The sequence below is a fragment of the Ambystoma mexicanum genome, chromosome 9, assembly GCF_040938575.1.
Source record: "Ambystoma mexicanum isolate Mex_15411 chromosome 9, UKY_AmexF1_1, whole genome shotgun sequence".
In the NCBI taxonomy this organism is placed as follows: Eukaryota; Metazoa; Chordata; class Amphibia; order Caudata; family Ambystomatidae; genus Ambystoma; species Ambystoma mexicanum.
This window is the reverse complement of record NC_090931.1, coordinates 1,426,502,007-1,426,525,818: the sequence shown is the minus strand read 5'-3', so window position 1 is coordinate 1,426,525,818 and position 23,812 is coordinate 1,426,502,007. Positions and strand designations below refer to the sequence as shown.

At 49.0% G+C, this 23,812-nt stretch overlaps 1 protein-coding gene across 1 annotated transcript in view; it reads right to left on the bottom strand.

Annotated features, from left to right (window-relative positions):
• Positions 1-23,057, bottom strand: part of LOC138489172 (probable hydrolase PNKD) — a 371,993-nt gene extending 348,936 nt beyond the window's left edge. Inside the window, exon 1 of the mRNA XM_069616830.1 lies at positions 22,846-23,057. Within this exon, the coding sequence (XP_069472931.1) occupies positions 22,846-22,985 (140 nt within the window). The 5' untranslated portion in view covers positions 22,986-23,057. The remainder of the gene's footprint in view (positions 1-22,845) is intronic.
• Positions 23,058-23,812: the final 755 nt, after the last annotated feature.

The window sequence follows — 23,812 nt, the reverse complement described above, 5'->3', positions numbered from 1 at the left end:
CTACACGTGGAGGCTAGGATTCGATATTGCCTTCTCTTGATCACTTTTAAGAGCTTAACAGGAACAATGTCCGGTTACCTTAAAGAACTCCTTATAATTAAGTCTACATCACGAACGCTTAGATCAAATGAAATGAAAATGTTAGTCATCCCCCCAGAAGAAAATCAAAAAAGTTAGAAAACTGAGCTTTTGCAACAGAAGCACTGGCTGCCTGGAACAGGCTGCCTCTAGATCGAAGGCTTGAATCGAAACTTGAGCCTTTCAAGTAAAAGCTAAAATCCTGGCTGTTTGACTAAATTCTCACTGTGCGTTTCACTTCTCCCCTCAGGCTTGACCTCTGAATATGTGCCTTGTCTGTTTAATGTTGTCTGCGCCATCATGCCTCAGGGTCCACTGCCGTGCAATACAAGTGTATTAAAGTAAAGTAAAGCCAAGGTTACCATGAATAAGCGAGAATAGGAACGGCAGAGAGAAAGCATGAGATGACAGACACAAGCCATACATTCTCAGATTAATTACCAGCCTTTGTAAGGCAGGTGCAGGACAATTATAAGCCAAAAGACTCCATGAAGAATAATTCAAGAGTTTCCCCAGTAGCAATAAAAATCATAACACTCACACCAATTAGCTAAATTCCCAATAAATGAAGACTGAAATAATTTCAAACACGGTCCCATCACATGTGACCTGTAGTTGAAGAACACCGTCTTTAGCAATGAACACAGATATGACACCCGCCTTCTCCTTACACGTTTCCTCAGACATTAGACACCAAGCAAGACCAAATACAAAGAGATCACCCTGGCTCATGGCCTGGAAATGACGGATGGCATCTTCTTTAATTGAAAGGAAAGCAGTGTAATCTGTGGGCCTCCCTGCCCCCGACTCCTGCCTGGCTCATGTCTTGAAGACCTGCCAGTTGTCCAAGGTTGATTAGTAAGAAGTCAACCAATCAGAATCCCTAATGTTACGCCGCCCATGAAGTAAGGTGCCAGCCAATTACATATTGTAGAGATAATGTCTTTTTACGGTTATCAATTTAGAGGTGGTCTCAGGAGGAGCCATCAGACAAGCGTTATCCAATTAGAAATGTAACCCCTATAGAATCTATATGTAATCACCATTACTAGTCAATCCCCGTACCACATAGGTTTTGGTAATTAAGATTACAGCACGTCAGTTGTGATGAATATATAAACTATAATTTTTAATGAATTCTTGCATGTATGCTGTCCCTGTATTTGATAATGAAGCTGGGTTGTGCCTAGAACTTTGTTTATTTCCGTTATTGAGTCTGGTGTGACCTGGCTACACACACACACACACACACACACACACACACACACACACACACACACACACACACCTACACACACCTACACACACCTACACACACACACACACACACACACACAAGACACACGCTGTTATGGAGTACTTTCAGAGTCACTCAGAGCTTAGCTCCAGTGTGGGCGGTCGCCTGACCTCAAGAACCGTGATGGGGATTGGCTCCACCAGGCCCGGCTAGGGATACAAAACAACGCACAAACTCCTGACACTTAGACACACCCCAGGAAAACCAATCTCTAACCATGTGGTATCCAGTGATGTTACTGGGAAAAAAAGAGCAAATTAAATTTTACCAAATAAAATCGCGAACAAAAATATAGGGTGCGGGGAGTAATGGGGTTAAAAGGTGTGGGGTGGTTCAGGTGGTTGGAGGGTTTTAAGTGTGGGTAAAGAGGGAGTATGGGGAGGACCCCCCCACCAAAAAAAATACAACAAAGTCTGTAAAATGTTATTTTGTAGCATTCGGTTCAGTAAAATCACATGGAACCTAGCCATATTAATACCCTTTCAATGCCACTGCCCTAAAATCATATGCAGGCTCCCCTTGCTGAACCCCTCCCCTTGAGTGGATTCAATGTTGCCACCACCCTCTGTTGTGAACGAGTTTCCCTCTCCTGGACCTCCCTCTGGGCAGAGCAGCCCACAGTTTGAAACCCACACAGCAACGGGCTTGGCCGCGGTTTCCAGTATCACTGTTGGGAAGTAGGCCCTGATTTTAGACACAACTTTACAGTGAAACAAAAAGATGTATAATTCACACATACTAGAGATACACACAGCTCGACCTTGTATCACGTGATAAGCGAGTGAACGAGGGGCATAACACAAGTCTACATGCACACTGTTTGAAATTGCAAGGAGCTGGCAGCTATTTAGATCCTGCTTCAAGCGCTTGTTTGGCTTGATAGCAACTGCTACGAGGAGCTACTTTTTACCAGGCCAGCCGTGACATATAAAGATACTATGTGAAGTTAACTCTGGGTTTTCGGGAATGTGTAGAAAGGAGCATTGTGGCACAGCTAGAAGATATTTAAAGCAGAAGAGGTAATTTAAAGCGGAGGACATTTTATATTGCGTCTCTTGCATGGAAGTTGCATTTGCAAGTCGTTATGCACTAGCGCCCCCTTCCGCAGAGGCAGCTCCTGCTTATTGGGCGATGGATACAGAGGGGCTGCTTTTAACTCCTGCTCAGCAAATCCATATGTTGATCCCTGTACACTGCAGTGAAAGGTAATCACATAAATAATCCCACTTCACGGCACAGTTAGCTAGCTTCAGAAACATGGCGGGACTCGGGCACGTACAAAAACTAAAATGTGCTCGGTTACCTAAAACTTCAAAAAAGGACAAAACCGTTAAAGCAGGAACGAATCAGAAAAGAGTTATTAAGCAAACGTTCACACTCCAGACCTAGGCTATCCTTTCTTCATCCGTTGCATTCTGGGACTTGTAACCATTGGCCACTTGACTCCAATGAAATTAACTAAAGTACAAGCAAAGGCCAGGACTAGAATAATATGTTTCCGGCAGCGGCCGGAGTGAGGGGGAGCCAGGGGTTGAGTCCTAAAAAAAATAAAGTGGGGGGTACTCATTAACATACCTGTTGAATGTGGCGTCACCAGAAATTAGCATATCAAGGTGCCCTCTGAAAAAAGTGTGGGGACTCTGTCCACCCGCATGTACCCTCGTCTTGAGGCCTGGGGGGGAGAGCGGGGGGGGGGGGAGGACATTATTACTTTTATTTCTTTACTGTTAACAGTTCCACTACTTTTTACAACTATTTTGACCATTCCAGAACGGGTGTTTTTGAAGTTAAAACATAACTCTTCATTTTATCACCCTACAGTAGTTACAGATCAATGGAAATCTGTTTTGCTGTGCATTTGCAAAGCCTGAATGATGTCTCAGCCTGGCATTCTGAAGTCTCATCAATTGTTTCTGCTGACATCCTGCCAGGAGACCATTTCCATTGTCCAAGCAGGAGTTGACGAATGTTCCCATCTCCATAACATGATCATTGGTGATACAAAGGGGAGGTCAAGGCGTAAGAGCCGAAGACAATGAAAAACCGATAGGACCTTACCTCCCACCTGGATTGTACGGTCAGAGTTTGCTTGCCTCCCACAGCCAATCGCCGACAGCCTCCACCCCTACCAGCACTGTGGCTGGCACTCACTGGCCCGTGCCACCACATGCTTGCACTTATTTAATGGCCGCTGACCACTCCACCTATACCCCTACAGCTGCTCACTCCCTAGCACTTCCCTCTTGATGCACCTAGCACTTGGCCCGCCACTTCCTCATCCCTCGCTCTCTCTGCACTTGCACTTACTGAATGCTCACAAGGCCTAGTGGGCCCGCCTTGATCTTTCAGTGTTATATTGTATTAATTACCATGTTCCCATGGCCGTTTGAAAACACTATTTACTTGTATATGTGCCTTACAAACGCACAATATATAGAATAAATAAATACATCCCAAGTTTTGGAGTTTGGAGGCTGCTGTTCAGATAGGGCTTAGGTATGGGTTCCAGCAGAGTTCAGATCAGCAAGTAGAGGCGATTGATTTCACAAAGGCCATATATAAATGTTCCAGCTGACTGACCGAGCGAAATTAATGAAATGAAAAACAATGAAGAGGACCGCTTTCGTTTGCCTGTTCCACCCACTTGGTTGTCAAGCTAGCCCATCCAGACCCACTTGAAACATGTGTTGCACTTCCTTCCTGCCACCTACCGTGTCCCCCGCTAGTCACAGCGCCACTACTTTTGGCACACTTCTACCACTGGTTCCCAGTGTCATGGAGTCCTCTAGTAACCTTATTTTAAGAGCACCTCCCGGCAGGCTGTGATGTCAGATAAGCAGGCTTAGGAGATAGGCTTGTGGGCGGAGGTGTGTGGGGAGTAGGTGTTAAGACGGATTTCTGAACTCTGTCCTGGAGGGGCAGAGGTTCAGAAGGCCAGCCTAGTTTCTTGGAACAGGGTAACCTCTAGAAAAGCCAGACCAATCAGGGTAGCGATCGTGGCGGTCAAGACTAGGTCTCAAGAGGGGTGAGGGTGACTGAAAGCCCGCAATGAGCACACAAAGCAAGGACACTTACAAATTACTCCAAGCAGGTGTTATATTAAAAATATATACACATTTATTACAAGGCCTTTGTAACATTGACCGTAGCTAGAAATCACAATAAAACTCAACTAAACCAACACATACCAAACCAATACAATATATATACAAATACTAACGAGTCTAACGAGTTAGACGCACGAAATGTGTAGACCATCTAGATGGGGAGGAAAACAGGCAGTGCAAATAATAATTAGACCCAGTCCGCCTTCAGAGGCACCTAACTAAAAGGAAGTCCAAGCCCTACGAAGAGTGGAGCCTTGTGCTCAAAAGTACCTGCACACACTGGTGCCAACGGGCAAAAAGGGGGGGGGTCTCGTCGAGGGAATCAGGCAGTTTAGTTTGGTGAACAAATGAAGATGAACAGAGCTCCGCGACTCAAGCGCAGCCTCCACTGTGGGCAGAAGCAGAGCGCGAGTACGGAAAGGCGTGCTGTTAGACACAGCGGGGAAAAGCTATGGGCTCCTGCAGGAGGGCGACCAGTTCCTAGCGATGCTACTCACCGGTCCCCGATGCAGGCAGACCCAGGCTTCTCCACGCCAGTTTCGGTGCTGGCAGGTTCAGATACGAGCAGGGGACGTCTCGGCGTCGTGTAGATTCTGCAGCAAAGTTGAGTTGAGGATGTCCCAAACGCAGTGAACCCGCACAGTTTGTTACCACAGCAGGGCAACGGAGCGGCCGTGTGTATTTCAGCCAAATGTACACTGCTCCCTTCAGACCTGGGAATGCCAAGTGTACGAATAGTGTGAGAGTGACAAGGACTCGTAATACAACACAACCTGACGGCAGTTACAGAGCAAGACTCCTGGGTAGGCTGGTCAGTCTGCTGGATGGCCCAGAGACACTTCCGAAGGCTTACGTGCAGGAGATGGTGAAGATGCTGAGAATAGTTGTTCCCACTATTCCAAGGGTCGAAGTACCAGTACAGGCCTTCTCGTTCGATCCGAGGTAGAAAGGGTTTCACAAAGCGACAGCAGTGCAGAGGACCAGTCCTTCAGCGGCTCACCAGCGATTCCTCGGTTCAGCCTCGTGGTTGCAGGATACTTGGCTCCTGTATTCCTTTGTTCGTGAGAACTCAGTAGATCGACATGGTAGTGGTGTTTCCAGCCCCCTCTTATCCACGGTTCCCTTTGCGCCAAAACAGAGTTGACCCAATGGGAGATCTGCTCACAAAACACTCACACCATACGTGGACCTATCACGGACCACGGAGGTCCCAGGCATTCACACCACCCTAGACTCTCTGGCACCCAGGATGTGTATTGGGACCAGACATCCCAGCCCACATCCTGGAGGCACACACAAGGCCTGTAGAAGCCCGCGAAAGCATCTGTGTTTCGCGGGAAAGTACATGCCCAAATAAGGAAGGCCCCGAGTCGGCTCGACCTGGGGGAAGGTGAGGGGGGGCAAGACGGTCAGCGGACAGGACAACGGGCCTCGTGGTCTGGCCATTTTGGGAGCCAGGCCACCATTTTGGGCTAAGCGCGAGAAACTCGCTTAAATGCCAAAAGGAGCTCAAAAACACAAAGAAACGATTGCTGCCACCAGTCCCGTCCGTGATTCACTTGCACCGTTCGTTTACAATCCAAAGAGAGTATCTAGAGCCTGTAGAAGACTAGAGACACAAGAGAGCAGTAACTTAGCTTACAGTGCCCTCTTGTGCCATGTTGCGCGAAAGCTGCAACATGATAAAGAAACTACGGAAAACAACGTTTCCCGGTACTGACTGTCTTAAGGGCATGCCAGTTTCCCCCGTAAGAATGGAGCGAAAGCCCAGAGGAGTGCGGCAGAAGGCTGCACTTCTCTGGCAAAGTCTAGATCCTGGTGAAAACAACAGCAAAAAGTTTAGGGGTTGCTACATGGAAGGAAAATTACCCCAATTTCCATAATGCTGGGCCTGAAAACCGTGAGTGCAAAAAAGACAGAACCCTCCTTAGCGAGAACCCCCCTGCTGCTCGCAAGCACTCCCATAATCTTTGGAAGCCAAACAGTGACAGGAAGGTGTCCACGCTCACAGGGTGGCGAACAAAGATCAGCAAACCAAGTCCGTACCGGTTTTAGGATTTGAGACGCCCTGCCTGGCAAAAGATGAGCAGGGACATGTATGGGCATCACTGGAAGAGACAATACACTTTAAAAAAAAAAACATTAAAAAAAAGGAATTAAATCAGTCTTTTATACTCTAGCGCATCAATGTAATGATACCTAATGTATCAAACTCAGATGGGCTGATTCTCCCGCTAGGCTAGATTCGAACGTGCAAAGTGCCGCCTTGCCGCAGGCGAGGCGCACCAGCTGCTAGCATGGAACACTTGCATTAGAAAAAAGGGGTCTGCAACCTGTGATTATCCAGATATATTGGACTACAATTTCCATGAACCCTCGCCATTCACTACGCTGGCTAGGGCTGATGGGAGTTGTCGTCCAAAACGCAGAGAATCACAAGTTGCAGATCCCAGCCTTGGAACATGACCATAGGCTAAGAACTGATAAACAAGTACAGTAAATGATGATCCGACTCCATCTGCATTGCTTAAGCCATACGGTGAGAGGTGGGGGCTCTAGTGGCCGGTAACGTCCCGTGGGCCAAAGTTAGAGGCGCGTGAAACTAGCGTGGGCCATGAACAGCCAGTAAACACCCCTCCACCCGCTGCATCTGCACCATATCTGCCTATCTCTGGGCTTTCCCTGGAGACTCCAGGTTTGTAGCCTCTTCTCCGGGGAAGACCCTGGAGTCTCCGGGATTTCGCTGCAGGTTCCGGGTCCCGTCCAATCCTCCATCCGATTGGCTGCAAAAGACTGCTGCTGGTAGCCAATCGGGTCGAGGTGTGGGCTGAACCGGACGGGACCAAAAAGAATGCAGACTGGAGCAAAATAAAAGTAGACTACTGCTTTTAATCCGGTGTCAATAATGATACCGGATTGAAAGCAGTATTACTGCATTTATTTTGCTTCAGCTTTCATTCTTTTTGGCCAGTTTGCCTTATGTTTTAGTCTCCTTCAATTTAGGGCGACTAAAACATAAGGCAAACTGGCCAAAAAGAATTAAAGCTGAACCAACAAAAAAACGCGGAATACTGCCTTCAATCCGGTGTCATTGGTGACACGGGATTGATAGCAGTTGTTAAGTTGCTGACTCGCGGCCTGCGCGCGGGGGCTGGCGTTACGCGAGTAGGCCGCGCGGCCTGTGGCGCAGCTCCAGCGGGAGCTGAAAAGAACTCACACCCACACTGGATAAAGGTCTGCCCAGGAACTGCCTCCCGAACGCGGGGGCGGGGCTTTTATTAAGGACGCCCTGCGTCACCGCGTAGCGGGACGCAGGGCGGAACATAACATTCCTCCTTTATTATAAAACAAAACAAAACACATAACTCTAACTGCCAAACAACGGTGAAGTCCAACATAGGCGCTCAGTCTTCAACACTCAGCCACCCTGCCATTGGGGTTCATGGCACCACTGCACCAGTTACCACACATAGTCACTTAGCTTGGCTGGCGGTCTCGTCGTTGTTCTCAGTCTGTATCGCGGGGGTCATTCCCCCTTGCTTCAGGCTCTGTTCCATCGTCGCTGTTCGGGTCCTCGAGGCCAGGTTCATCCACCGGTTCCCAGTTTCCATCCCGCGCTCCATTCTCCTCAGGGATGGCCTCCGGCTCTTCTTCACTGGGTGGAGTGTCCACGCCTTCCCGATGGCCTTCCTTATCTGTCCACAGTGTACGGGGTATGGCTTTGAACCATGACGCATTCCTCGTCACTTGGCGGTTTCCTCGTGTCACAGTGACCATGGTTCCATGCCGGTTGCTGACGGTCCATGGAAGTTCCTCGTACCTGGTGTCAAGTTTTGACTTGGAAGGGTTTCGTAGCATGATGACCTGGTCACCCACTTGATGATGGGACGGCCTCGCTCTCCGCTTGCCACTCATGTGTTCGTTGGCATCCCTCCTCCTTCTCTCTGTGCGTTCCTCGTTCACCGTGTCCGGGGTTCTGCTTGGGTGATGCGGGATCGAGGATCTGATGACGGTGCCGAACATGAGGTCCGCTGGCGGTATGCCGGTTGTACTGTGAGGCGTGACCCGGTAATTTCGGAGGAATCGGAAGAGGTCAACCTTCCAGGGGCTGGCGTTAGCCTTAGATACTCTGAGTACCTTCTTGATAGTCCGCATAAATCGTTCTACGTCCCCATTTGCCTGGGGGTGTCTTGGAGTGATGTGATGATATTTCACATTGAGATCCTGTAGGTACTTTTTGAAATCCTCTCCCGTAAACGGCGGCCCATTGTCGCTTTTGATTGAGATGGGTAGCCCATGGGTTGCGAACATTTTCTCTAGGGCCGGAATGACCACTTCAGCTGCTGTGGACTCAACTACCTCAACTTCCGGGTAGCGGGAGTGGTCATCGACGGCCACCAGCAAGTGGAGGCCCTCCCGGAGCTTGCAAAAGTCAATGCTGATGGCCTCCCAGCGAGAGCGGCCCCGTTCTGCCGATATGATGGGTTCCGGGTCTGGCGGGGCCCCTGTTATCTGACAGGCTAGGCACGTGGTAATGAGTGTCTCGACCCGCTCCTTGATCTGGGGAAACCATACTCGGTGCCGAATGCGGGCTTTCGTCCTTACCAGTCCTTGGTGTCCCTCATGTGCTAGGGCCACTATCCTGTCCTGTAGTTTGAGAGGGATCACGATGCGGTTTCCTCGTAGTAACAGTCCACCTTCTGTGACTGACAAGTCTTGCCGCACTGTGAATATGCCGGACAAAAACCCTTTTGCTTCCGCTGTTCTGTTGTGTGTGTGTCTCATGAAAGTCTTCCAGTCACCGGAAAGGATGGCATCTTTCACCAAGTCGCAACACGGGTCCTGGTGCGTTTCCGCCTCGATTTCCTCGATGCTCACCGCCCTGGGCCTCATTGCGCGCACCACTTGGCATATGTGTTCCTCTGTCTCTGCCGCTACTTGGATCTCTTGTTGAGTGGCCTCTCGCGGATGCCTGGAGAGAAAATCCGCCGGGTTCCCGCTGCCTGGTTGGTAGACGAGGTTGAAGTCATATTGCTGGAGGTGCAGTAACCACTTGGTTATTCGTGCCGGAGGGTGTGCTGATGTTCCCATGAAAATTGGTAGTAGGGGCTTGTGGTCCGTGATCGTCGTGAAGTGACGTCCATATAGGTAGAGGTGAAAATGCCGGCACCCCCACAGCACGGCGATGGCCTCCTTTTCGATGTGTGAGTACCTTTGTTCGGTCTCTGTGAGGGCTCTCGATGCATACGCGATCGGTCTTTTCTCCCCTTCCCTCGTGACTTGCATTAGGATGGCTCCGAGCCCCACGGGGCTGGCATCTACGAATAGTTCTGTGGGCAGTTCAGTATTGTAGTAGGCCATCTTGGTGTCAGCTGAGAGGGAGTCCTTGATGCTTTCGAACGAGTCCTGGCATGTTGGCCCCCATTCCCACTTGACGTTGGCTTTCGTGAGTTCCCGCAGCGGTTCAGATAGTGTGGCCAGGTTTCGGATGAACCTCCCGCAGTAGGTGCCCATGCCTAGAAAACTGCGCACTTCTGTGGGGGTCATCGGTGGGCTAGCCGCCTGGATGTCTGCGACCTTCTGCGGGTCAGGGGAGATGCCTGTGCTGCCAAACTTGTATCCGAAAAAAGTGATCTCCGCTTTGAGGAACTCACACTTTTCCCGGTGTATTGTGAGCCCAACGTCTTGTAGTCGGCCCAGTAGGGCGTGAAGCCTCTTGATGTGTGTCTCTTTGTCGGGGGCGTGAATCAGAATATCATCGCTCACGTTGAGGACACCAGGGATGCCCCGGATGACCTCCTGGATGGTCTGCTGGAACACCTCCGCAGCCGATGATATTCCGAAACTTAGGCGTTTGTATCTCCGCAGCCCCAAATGCGTAGAGAATGTTGTTATGTATCGAGAGTCTCTGTGGAGTTTGAGTTGATGATACCCCGCCTTTAGGTCAATCTTTGAAAATATCCTCGACCCTGTGAGGTCAGCCACAATCTCGTCGATTGTTGGGGTTATGTGGCGTTCCCTTTTAATGGCAGTGTTGGGGAGGCGCATGTCTATGCAGATCCGCACCTTTCCAGGATGCTTGGGCTTCCGTGTGACTACCATTGGAGAGACCCACGGTGTGGGCCCTGTGACCTCCTCAATGATACCCGCTTCTTCCAGTGCCTTGAGTTCCTGCTCCACTTGTTCTCTCATGTGGAAAAGCGTTCTCCGGTGCCGGACGGCTTTCGGCTGCACAGTCTCATCAATGTGAAGTTTGATGGTTTTGCCTCTTAGACAGCCTATGCCTTCTTGCAAGTCAGGGTATTGGTTCAGCATCTGCTCCACTTCCTTTTCTTCGTTGACATGGCAGATGAATTGGATCACTCCCAAGTCCTCCGCTGCGTCCCCACTCAGGAGGCTCTCAACACCTGCCTTCACAACATAGACTTTGGACCATAGTCTGTTTTTCCCGTGTTCCAGCGTGGTGCGGAACCTGCCAATTACCGGCAGGGGCTTTCGACAGCCGTATGCATACAGCAGAGTGTCGGTGCTTTTCAGCTCTGGTGGAGGACTTAGAGTCAGGAAGATGCTCTCAGGCATTACGTTCACCGAAGCGCCTGTGTCGATGGTCATCTGAATGCACTGGTTTTGGATGGTGACCATGCATTTGCGCCTTCGGGTGGCTTTTCTTCGAGGTCCTTGGTCCTGGCATAGTGCAGACACCAGGTATACCTTCCTTCCTTTCCTGTCTGTGTCCTTGGAGGGGGCCTGCAGCATTGCCGAGACATCGTCCCCTTCATCCTCCGTGGAAGAGCTGGCCACTGCGACCCTTCTGGCACTGGCTTGCTTCTTTTTCTTGGTCGCTATCTTCTCCGGCTGGTTCTGCAGGGGCTGTATGGGGGTGTCCGTTGATCGGCATACCTTCGCGTAATGGTCCTTCCGGCCACATGCCCCACACGTGGTGCCTTGAGCAGGACAGTTGCGACGGCCATGTCGTGGGCCACCGCACCAGCCACACTCAGTGGGTCCCGGAATGCGTGGTTGCCACCTGTTTTGTCCGTATCCGCCACTGTTGTCGTCTCTCGAGGATTGTTTGTTGGTGATGCGGGCCACCATAGCCGTGTTGAGAGCAGGTTGCAGCCTGTGTAGCGTGGCCTCCATGTTGGCCGCTCTGGTGTGTGCCAGTTCCCTCTGACGTCCTAGTTCAAGGATACGCTGTAGGGGGATACCCCTCTCACTAAGTATCAGGCGCCTCAGTTTTTCCGAATGAATCCCGTTGATGATCTGCCTCCTGATTTCCCTCTCCACGTTTGTGAATTCACAGGACAGGGCTAACTTTCTCAGGCGGGTGTGGTACGCATCAAGGGTTTCCTCCGCTGCCTGTAAGGTGGTGCAGAAAAGAAACGTCTCATAGTCTGGGTTTAATTGAGGGAGGAAGTGATCGGTGAGGGCATCTTTCGCGCTTCGGTACCCATCCTGGCCATCATCAACGTTCAGCGAATTGAAAATGCGCAGTACCTCGTCACCCACGCTGAGTAGCAGGTGTGCCTTCAGTTTCCTGGGCGCTGTGATCTCTTTGCACTCCATCGCCATCTCGAACTTCTGGATCCACAGCTGCCATCTGGGTCCGCATGACGACGGATCCGTGAATGGGTCAAACGGCTGGACCAGTGTCGACGAAGTGCCTTGAGTTCGAGGTGGAGGTGGCGTCATGGACAGGTTTGCCGCAATTCTGGACGGCGTGGAGGGCCCAGGCGTGGATGTGCCGGCCGCCATGCTGGCGTGGACCTGATCCGTGTTGTCGTAGGTGCCTCCGACGGCCACCAATGCTGTGCTGCGACGTCGGTCTACCTTGAAGGTGCCGCCGTACCCAGGCGCTGTGTTGCAACTCCGGGCCTGGCACTCCCCACACTCTGTGACGCTGCTCTCCTGTGTTGGATGTCCGATGCCACCTGGTTCTCCAGTTTTCGGAGGGAAGAGCTATGGTCTTGGTGGCAGAGAGCATGAATGGATGAGAGAGAGAAACATTTTTTTTTTTTTGGGGTGGGGGGTCACGTGTGTGATGGCACCCCCACCGGGTGTCCAAAAATTTAGCCGCGATGGCTGTGTGTCGTTATGGTGCCTTCAGAGCACCGAGCCTGTCGTGGAGTTCATCTCTCCTCGTCGCCATTGTTAAGTTGCTGACTCGCGGCCTGCGCGCGGGGGCTGGCGTTACGCGAGTAGGCCACGCGGCCTGTGACGCAGCTCCAGCGGGAGCTGAAAAGAACTCACACCCACGCTGGATAAAGGTCTGCCCCGGAACTGCCTCCCGAACGCGGGGGCGGGGCTTTTATTAAGGACGCCCTGCGTCACCGCGTAGCGGGACGCAGGGCGGAACATAACAGCAGTATTCCGCGTTTTTATTTTTTCCAGCTTTCATTCTTTTTGGCCAGTTTGCCAGGGCTCAAGTCGAGGGTACATGCCCTTTTTCAGAGGGCGGACTCCGTGCCTCCCAGCTACAGGGAGAAACATTGAAGGTCCTCTTTGAATTCATGAATTAAAGCCGACCTCAGGGATTGAACCACAGCCATCAGGTGTGCAGGCTGGACACTTCACCACTGCACTATATAACCTGATGAAAAAGAACAAATAACTAAAGGTGAAATGTCCAATTTCGGTACTGCAAGTTCCAGGAAAAATCTTTGTATTGGTTCTTGGAGTTTAAAACATGCACACATTTTAACGTTTTCAAAAACACTATTTGAAGAAAATATCCTCTCTATGTTTTGTGTGTGTATTGATTTTATGGAAGGTGTATGCCATTTGCCCTATGCAATATGGGTGGTTATGAATAGCCAATTTAATGAAATAGACTGCATTCCATTGCAAAAGTGTTTCTAATGACAGCTACAACAGCCAAGTTTACCTTTTTGACATGGGGGCAGGGCAGGGCGTGTGGGCGGAGCCGTGTCCAAAGGGGCCGAGTCTTGTGTGGCTGTGGGCGGGGCATACAGCTCAGGGTTTTTGATTTTCAAATGTAGGCAGGTATGAGCTGCACAGCTATTAGCAACCCGGACGTGAAAGCCATGGTTCGAATGGCTTTTCAGAAAAAGGGAATTCGGCTTTGCAGGAGTCACAAGCAGAACATTAAAAAAAATGCAACTGATGGTAGCCACCATGCAACATGACAATGGCACACCAGCAGTGCGCGGGACACAAGGTAAACGGGAGCTGATGGATGTGGGCGCGAGGAAGGAGTAGGAGCGGGTCTTTGAGGGCAATGGAGGTACTGAACTTGGAAACAAAAGAAGTCAGGGGCTGGTGGCCTGCAAGGAAAGCAGCCTCTGCCATATGGTAAAGCCTGCTTTCCTGGCTACCCAATTGGCCAGTGCCACTCCCAAGAGTGCCAATTGAAAATAAAGACAACTGGGGACAGACAGTTAATAATGGGCCTGTTGTTAGCTCCCTGGTCCCCTCGCGGGACCCGCAAAGGATGTCTGGTCTGACCAGACGTCCAGAGCGCGTCCCGCGAGGGAACCTCGTAATAGGGCGGAATGGGTTTAACGGCACTGGCACTATTACCGGTGCCGTTAAACCCATTCCGCCAGGGTCATAATGAGGCCCACAGTGTGGCTTTGTAGCACAGGTGAGGTAACAAATGCACCTGGAAGGGGTCACTATTGGAAGTATCGCCTTCAGGGAGCCGTCCTTATCTGTTTTTTTGATTACTGCAACATGACAGTCACCTGTTTTAGGTGCCAACAGCAAAGCTACTGTGCCCAATCTTCTTACATGCACTCTTTCTATCCTGCGAGTGTCAGTAGCCTCATCTCCATAGTCTTCAATGGCAAAACCACACCTACCATTGAATCCTATGGGCGGAGGCATTCCAAGGCGCTCCGACTCTCCCCTATCATCTCGCAGATTCCTGCTGCTACTTGGGCCGAGAAGAGCAGATTCGGAGTTGATGGGACATGGTAGGAGACCAAACAATCAGTGCACTGAAGAGGGTAGAGGTGGAGTCAAGAGTCCAGCGTATGTGTGTGTATTTTCATGGCATATGGGCGGGGGGGGGGGGGGGGGGGGGGCAGTGGGAGGTGGGCTGAAGTGTCCGGTGTTAGTGTGTGTGTAGTGGGAGCTGAGTGTAATCTTGCATAGTGTACAAACTGCAGTATCGGGCAAAGTGCTTACATGGGTTCTCCTGGGTGTTGTCTTGCAGGGCAAATACTGTCATTTCTGGGCAGAGCCATCATGCGTGTTCTTACAGGGGCAAATACTGACAATTGTGGGAAAAGCCATCACACGTGGTTTCTTACAGGGGTAAACACTGGCATGTTGGAGCAAAGCATCAGTGTTGGGCCCTTATAAAGGCAAATTCAACCCCCTCCCCCCGGTATACTCTTACAGGGCCATACTGAGAGTGGACCAGTCCTCGCAAACCATGCAGAAAGTAATTTGCTGCTTGGGATCTGAAGTTATGTCAAGCCAACATGCAGTGACATTCCCCTCATCATTGGCAACTAGAGAGCTACTAAAGAATCCTACCCCTATACCATCTACCGCTGTATGTAAATCGTGCATCCCGATTGGCGAACGCTAAAACTGATACGACATACTATCGAAGTTTGCGAGTGGAAAAAAAACACAAGGCGCAAGAGCCGAGGACAATGAAAAACCGATAGGACATTACCTCCCACCTGGATTGTAAAAACACAAATGCTAATGGATAAAACTATAAGAGACATCTTCATGGATCGAAGAAACGTTATCATTACGAACATAGAGAAGCCAGGAGGGAAAGAATCCAGAGAGGCTCTACGTAATATAGTATTGGCATGGCTTTGACAGCGAACAGGGCCGGGAGTTGTTAGAACTTCTGATCTGAAGATCATACATAGGTTTGAGCTGGATGGATAATGTGCCCAGAAAAACAGGGACTTTGTCCTGGTGGGCTGTGGGACCAGTAACGTACCGCTTTTTGTAAGTATGTGCCAATATATCCCAAAGGGCACTTCGAATCTGAGACTAGTACTTGACCTGAATGAGGTCTAACTTTTTGGCTCGATATGTTTTCATCTTGTGTTTTTAGGATTATCTGTAATTGTTCTAGTTACCCTTTGAAATTCACGTGTACATATTGTATTGTTAACTATCTGTTTTCCGTCTGTGTGCTTTATTATTTTGTATTAGTGCTCTGAGGCCCGTGTGCGTGTGGCGCTTTATACAAATGAAAATAAATAATGGAATTTTGGCTCAATGCCATTGTAGGTCTTTTCTTACAGAGGCAAATGCTTGCATGTCAGGGTGAAAAGACATCAAGAGTTCACTGTGTTCTCACAGGGGCAATGCTGGCATTCTTTTGCTGCCTATAAAATACATCGGCAAAATGTTCCCGTTAAGAGCCTGGCATCTATTTGTTTTGGTGCACGTGTACTCCATGTTTATTCCTGTGCAGGATTATCGATTTCTATTTGCCCTCTTGTTTTCGACATGACGTGCCCTCCAGTGGAAGACGTAGCGCACTGTTTTTTAATTGAAGTGTTTATGGTACTAATATAACTTTGAAACACTAAGGCACTTTTCCACATATTAATCACTCAAATCAAGGCAGGTCTTGGGAGGATAGCTCAGGGGGAACGTGCTCTTCTTTGAAGCAAGACTATGCAGAGCACCACAGGTTCGATCCCTGGGTCCGCGCTTAGAAACCTCTGAGTATTACGCGCGTTATAAATATGATATGATAGGTTATTTATAACGCGCTTAATACCCAGAGGTTTCTAGGCGCGGACCCGGAGATCGAACCTGTGGTGCTCCGTGACGTCTTACTTCCAAGGCAAGCACATTGTCCCTGAGCTATCCTCCCGAGACAATAAATAACCAATTACATCGTATCATAAAAACAAAAAAGGTAGTAGGATAAACATCCAATTCATTATCATGATACAATCTTATACAACTTTTTAAGAATCATGAATAGTGTTGATTAAAAGTTGCCAAATATACTGAAGTTTAAAACTAAAAGTTACTCTGAACAGATATAGGCCCACACTTGATCACTTTGCATATTATCTATCTTCATATATCCCTTTATATAAAGTTAAGTCAGCTTATGACAACCCGTCAATAGGTTTTCTGGCTGTCTATTTCCAAATGGCAGATCCTGCTTAGGCGCTCTTGATGAGTAATATGTTCCCACACACCGCTACCCGTACCAAAGTTGGTAACTGTTATAGGCGGTGTTGAGGGGCAAAATCTTCTAACTTGAGAGTGATTGACCTTAATCAAATAGCCAAAAGGAGCATTAAGCGGAAGGCCTGTTTTACATCCAATAGATTTTTGCTAGTTTCAGTTAAGACTAAATCACACGGATTACTGCCAGTATAAAAACATTAATTAATGGCAATATGTGGCACCTTATTGTGACACTGCCGCTTTCATTTCTTTGGCGTCCATTGAGATGGTGGGGTCAACATCTGGCAAGAGGCAACGGCATGTGGTAAAGACCTAACGAGGCAGTATAGCACAGGCTGACCGCCAAACAGGAATATGATATTAATGACAGCACACAGTCGGTGAGTGGTGCTTTCCTTTTATCTTTATTTGCCAGCGGGCCGGCAAAGCTGCTTCACCAAGTCTCCGCCAGCTCCCTAACCGTCCAACCCCTACATCCTAATTCCGCCCGTACTGTCCACGAGTGACAACTATAAATACATACCACAACACATCTCCCTCCCTATAAATATAAACAAAACCCAAAAAACTATGCATATAACAGGAAGTAGTACAATTAGTTACTAAGTAGAATAAACAATGCACTAAGCAGATATATAAAACTGGACCGGTGGTTGCCCACCACTACCAAGCATACACATCATTTCCTTTCATAACATAGTTTTCTGACCAAATTGGTGGTCAACAAATTCTGATACCTGTACAAGAATCATCAACATCCCCAACTCCAATCACCATGTTTCCTACTTACACCTCACAATCGTCACTTCCACTACTGTTATTCTCCTCCATCACTGTTTCTTCCTCATTTTCCTCCACACATCAAACTTCATACCCCTGTGAGCATTCAAATCTACTCTACCACCATTCCACTACCTTAACCTGCACACATTCCACACAGTTCCATCCCCAATCCTGACAGACTTGCCAAATACTTCTCTTATCCTTGCTAGATCGGAAAACTTGGAACCCCACTTTGCCGGGAGATGCACCTTTCTTCATCCCAACCGTCACTCGGCTTGAACATACTTCTGTTAAAACTCATCATGCCCAAATTACCTTGACTCCCCCTTCCTTGTGTACACATTATTTCAGGTTGACGCATGCAGGATTAAGCATGGTATTAGGTTGCCTTCCTCTCATGATCCCAAACAAAGACTTCTCTGAATCCTTACACAATGATGTCCTCACAAACCACAACTTCTCAATCGCTGAACTCACATGCCAATTGTTTCTCACTGCTTGCTCAACCATCTCTACCATGACTCTATTGCACCTCTCCACTTTGTTTGAAGGTGGTAAGGTGCTGAAAAACTCCATTCAATCCCAGCTCTGCACGCATACCTTTTCATTTCCACACTCCTGAACTGCACCCCATTGTCGCTCACCGTCCTCTTGGGGTAACCCTCTCTTCTAAAAACATTTACCAGAAACTTCATCACTTCACCTGTGGTAACACTCCTGAGACATTTAGCCTCAGCCCATCTGGAACAGTGGTCTACCATCACTATAAGAAATCTCTTCTCGCTACCCAATCTATTGTACGGTCCTACAATGTCAATCCCCAACTGTTCCCATACTTAATCAGTTTTAGGCACTACATTACACTCAACCTTCTGAATCCTGCAGCTCTTATCCACATTCTGGCAAGGCAAACAGTTTCTTATGATGAATCCCTCTACCATAAGATCCATTCCTTGCCACCAACACTTTGCCCTCAACTTGTGTTTCGTAATCGTGGAACCAGGATGACCTTGCTGGGCCTTCTCCATCAAGTCCGTCCTCAACTTCTCTGGTGGTACAAACTTGTCACCTCTTATCAGTACTCCACATTCCTTATAAAACTCCTTTCTAACTACTCAATATGGTTTAAACTTCTCATCCAGATCACCTTTAGCTGGCCACCCTTTATTCCTAAATTAATTCACCTCCCCAACTCCCCCAACTACTCGTCCTTGGAAATCACTTGGTTTACTGCTTCCACGACCTCTTCTTCTAGGTCCTCTTCATCTACTACTTTGCCTTTAATCGGCAACCGAGAAAGAAAATCGGCCACATTATTTCTCACACCTGGTGCATACCTCACCACAAAATCGTACCCCTGTAATCCTACTCTCAGTCTTGCCAATCTCTGGATTGCTTTAGATCAACCTTTCACTGTCAATAATTCCCCCTAGTGGTTGTGGTTCATACACACTGTACATCTGCTTCCCCAGATATACTTGATAAAATAATGTATGCCTCACATACAAGCCAACAAATCTCTCTCTCTATAACCGAGTATCTACTCTCCATCTCAGTAACAGCTCTTGAAGCATAACAAATCACTTTCTCATGTTTTTCCACAACCTGTCCTCCCAGTCCTATCCCACTGGCATCCACTGTGAGTTTGGTTTCCCTACCAACCACAAAGCCATCTAGCTCTACAGCACTACAAATGTTATCTTTTATTCTATTGAACGCTGTACACATTTCTCATCCCACACAAAACTACTGTCCTTCTTCAACAACTTCTGAATCGGTTCAACGAAACTTGCAAAATCACATACCAACGTGCTATAATATTTGCACTCTCTGAATTTACATTTTCTTCTCTCCACTATGAGATCCTTTTCAGCCAACACTTGCAATACCATCTGCTCATGTTCTCTTACTCCTTATGTCTGACCGATTTAGGGCCCGGTTCATGGAATTTTTGTCACAGTCCAAAGTGACTTTGCACTGCCAACACAAACCCTGATTCATGGAACTGTGCATAGTGTATTTTTGCAGTGCCAAGTCAGTGCAAAGACATTTTGTACTGCAAAAAATTATTATGCACTGACTTTGCACAGTTCCATGAATCAGGGTTTGTGTCGGCAGTGCAAAGTCACTTTGGACCATGCAAAAAATTCCATGATGGGGCCCTATGCCGTAAACCTTTAGACGCCAACTCCTGCCACTTGTTCTCTGTGATTATGATGTATGGTGAGCAACTATCCACCATCAATTTCAGTGACCAATTTTCACCAATTACTTCACATTTGGGGCACTTCATTCCTTGTTGATCGACATTCTTGTTATATTTGCATACTGCAACCACTCTCTCTTCGGAGTCAGAATCTTCCTGGACAACCGACACTCTTTTTATTCCTGCTTACTACAGCAAAGTGACCTCTACCTTTCCAAGCTACTCAAATGTTGTCGATGGCTGGAAAATTTCTGGACGAAGCATAATGTCTTACTTTTCCGGACCTGAAACATGCATCTCTTTCTCTCGTCTCTCCTGGCTTGTATACGTTCTTCTTGACAAACTATTTTCTCCAAGAACGCTGCCACCCAGATCCTTATTTTTAGACCCAGCCTCGTCGTCTCTCTCACTGTGTGTTTCCTTCTTTTTTCTGACCACTGCTACATGCATCTGCTCTCTTGATTCTTCTTCCGTGTCACTTTCGGACTGTTGCACCTCCTTATTGTTCTTAATTTCTTTTGAGCATCTCTGAGTATGTTCTATTCTTTTTGCAATCGCCAATTCTTGCTGTAGGAATGGATCAACCACCATCCATAACCTCTCTTGTATGGCAGAGTCCTTAGTATTATGTAAAGTAGTAGATGAAGAGGACCTAGAAGAAGAGGCAGTAGCAGCGGTAAATGATGCGATTTCCAAGGATGAGTGGTTGAAGGAGTTAGGGAAGTGTATTAGAGTGTATTATGATGTGGTCACGTATTAGTTCCTCTGTTGTGATTCGCGCACCAAACTTGCACGTGAGTGCCAATTTCTTTAGGGAGGATGCATACTCTTCCACTGACTATACTTTTTGTGCCCTTGTGTAGAAATTAAACCTGTTAATAGCAACATTGGTTTCTAGTGTGTACTGAGTATCTAGTTGTCTGATGACACATTCATGTGCATCCATGTCACCAGCATCCAATTCTGTCAGTACTGGAAGCTCTCCATACTTGTATTGCCCTTCTGGTCCTAGGGCATCCAGTAAAAGTAATTTCTTTTCACAGCGAGACTCCGGGACAACTGTTTTGATATAGTTGCTCCAATATTCTCTCCATTCCGACTAAGGGACTTTCTGGCTGGCCCACATCAGGGAGAAACCTTTCTGGGGGGTGCACCATTATGCCTTGCATGGCCATGGTTTACCTTGTTAATGTCACTTTTATTCTTTTAAGAACCTGTAAAACACTCTTCTTTAGAAAGTACTATATGCTTTTTCACGTCACTATAAACATTCCATAGTAAACTAGCTTGTGTCGTGGAACCCAAAATAATATGTTTTTCTTACTGGGATGAGGAGGATCGTGGTTCGTTACTTTGCCTTGAATGAAATTCCCTCACTCAAAATGGCCACTCATCCATCGAAGTAGATACGTCCTTTCCTCTAGTACGCATGAGTGAGCGAGCTCAAGGCTATGCCAACGCTCCCGTTCTTCAGGCCTCTCCTAAACTTCTCGTCCTCTTCAATTAATCTTTAAATACAGGCCCCCATGCCGCTGTGCCACTCTCCGCTAACCATGCGCGCCATACCTGGTGGTGTTTAGTTGCGCCGCCCCTCGATGGACATTTGGTTGCGAACTACACGAAGCAAGCCGCACTGCGAAGCTTCTGAGATGGCCCCCCTGCTTGGGACTGCTCCGCTGTCACTTGTCCCCAAGATGATGTGAATGACACTACACAGAGTTGTGAGTGGTGCTTTCCTTTTATCTTTATTTGCCAGCGGGCCGGCAAAGCTGCTTCACCAACAGTCTCCTCCAGCTTCTCCCTAACCGTCCAACCCAACCCCTGCATTCTACATTCTGATTCCACCCGCACTGTCCGGGAGTGACAACTATAAACACATGCCACAACAGAATAGCCAGCCAGAGCCGGCCTTGGTGGCAGCAGTGCCCTGGGCGAATTGGCACCCCCCTACTTGCGCACCCCTGGTCAACAGGGGTAGGTGTGGGGGGCAAGGAGCCACATTTTTTTTCTAACTCCCCGCTCTGGCACCTGGCAGGGAGTTGATCACTAATGCATGAAACCACCTCTCTCCCGCGTCGGAGCATGGAGGCAATCATCTGAATAGGGCGCTGATGCAAAGCATCTGCACCCCATTGTTATCAAAATGCGCCGGGCGCATTTAATAACAAAAGGGCACCTGCCGTGCCTTCTTCCACTACGCCAGCTCGGGGGAGCCCTTGAAAGACTCCCCCGAGCTGGCGTAGTAGGGGGGCTAATGGCACCCTGGTGGGCAGGGTGCCCCGGGCAGCCAACCGGCCCGCCCTGCCCTAAGGCCAGCCCTGTAGTCAGCGCAGAACCCTTCCTACAGAGGCAGCACAGGTAAACTGGAAAAGAGTCAATGGCTGGCAAGGCAACAAAACCGGTATAAACCTCGACAGCTATGGGTAATAAATCTACAGCTCAGTGACGTTCCCATAAGAGAAATGGTGGACTTTGCACAACTCACTAGGCGGCCACAATAAAGGGCCTAGACAAACAGCCTGCATCACGACATCACCCATTCAGCTGGAGGGCAAGCTCCCTGGAAGGATTTATTTAGATCTTCTACCAAACAGCACAACCCCTTCAAATGGTAGATGCCTTATGGGACTTGTAGTCATTAGAATGCCTTACTTTCGTACGCATTACCACAACGCACTGCAGGCAGGCATGCATGCTCCACTGAGCAGGTGCCTCGCCTTAATCACGCCACACTCCTGACCCCTCCCCCACCTGCATGCATGGATTCATTCTTGTGCATGCCTTTCAGGAGCCCTACATGCATGGCCCTACAGTTGCTTGGAAGTTCCCCTTTCTTGTGCACACACACCCCCTCCGCCTTTAGTCTATCTACCATTCTTTCTTTGCGCACACAATGTTTATTTGTGCCTTCGCTTTTTTTCTGCCACGCAACTTGTGCTCGCGTCCCTCCTTTTGCAGGAACACCTATAGTGTGCCTAGTAGCCGTAAGCCCTACCCAGGGCCCTAAACCCCTTTTCTTTGCGGCCCCTGCTTATGCGCTACATACCTCCAACCCCCCAACTTCATGCAACTCTATTGCAATAATGCTCCTATTCAGCACAGCCGCTGTCTATGCATGCCATCTGTTTGGGCATAACACCCCAGTGCATGGATGCCCCCTCAATTCGGCGCTCCGCGAGCCTCCCTCCCGACCTCCCCCGCCAACATTGTCCCTCATTACTCACGCCAGCCGGAAAAGCAGCCTCTTCGGAGGGGCCATGAAGCCCCGTGGTGGGCGACGACCCCGGCCGGAGCCCCGTAGGCAGAAGAGCAGCAGCCCACAGCAGCAGCAGGCAGCGGCGGTGGCAGCGACCAGCAGCGGCATTTCTGAGAGCAGTGGGCGGGGCGCGAGTGCTAGGGCGACACGCCCCCTACAGCATAACGGATTAAGGGGCGGGTGGCCAGATCAGTACACACCGCCCACTTTATCAAACATGCAGCATTAGGCGTGAAATAGGGGCGGAGCTCCAGAACTCACTCTCCTATTGAAATCTGAGGAGTGGGCGGGGCCGAGCGCAAGGGGAGTCTCGCCTGCACAATCTGTAAGAAGAATGTAAGGGCGCAATGGAGCTGGGGCGTGGTCTACTCGTAGGACACGCCCCATTCGTACCGAGGACAGCGACCCACGGCTCTACGAGCGGGAACAAAGGTGAAATGGTGCCCCGCCTGCTCTCTCCCTATTGGCCGACGAGAACGCCGAGGCTGACCACTCACTGGACGCGAGCCGGCTTGGGGGCGGAGTTTCGTCGTGGGTAGTATTGTACGGTGGAAGGAGACCCCTGGTGTCCGTGTGAGGGAGAGAGCGGGCAGTCGCCTGAATGGCCCTAAGTACACGATGGTGGTTTTTCTAAGGACATGCGTCATTCATATAATTCATAGCGTACATTTCCTTATATATTACAACTTGGAAACACTGCAGACCAGCAGCTGCGCAGAGTTGAAGCTGGAATGAAGATGCAAACCCTTCTGGGAGATAACAGAGGCGCAGATGCTGCAGATTACCTGCAACACCACCACAATCTTAAGAGCGCACGTTTAATAGAAATATTTTGGTACTGTGACGCAGCCGAGCAGATCGTTCCTTGGGGCAGGCAAAGTAGGTGTCTGTTACCGGCCACTCCAGGGATAAGGCTGGCCCCGTCGTTGGCAAGA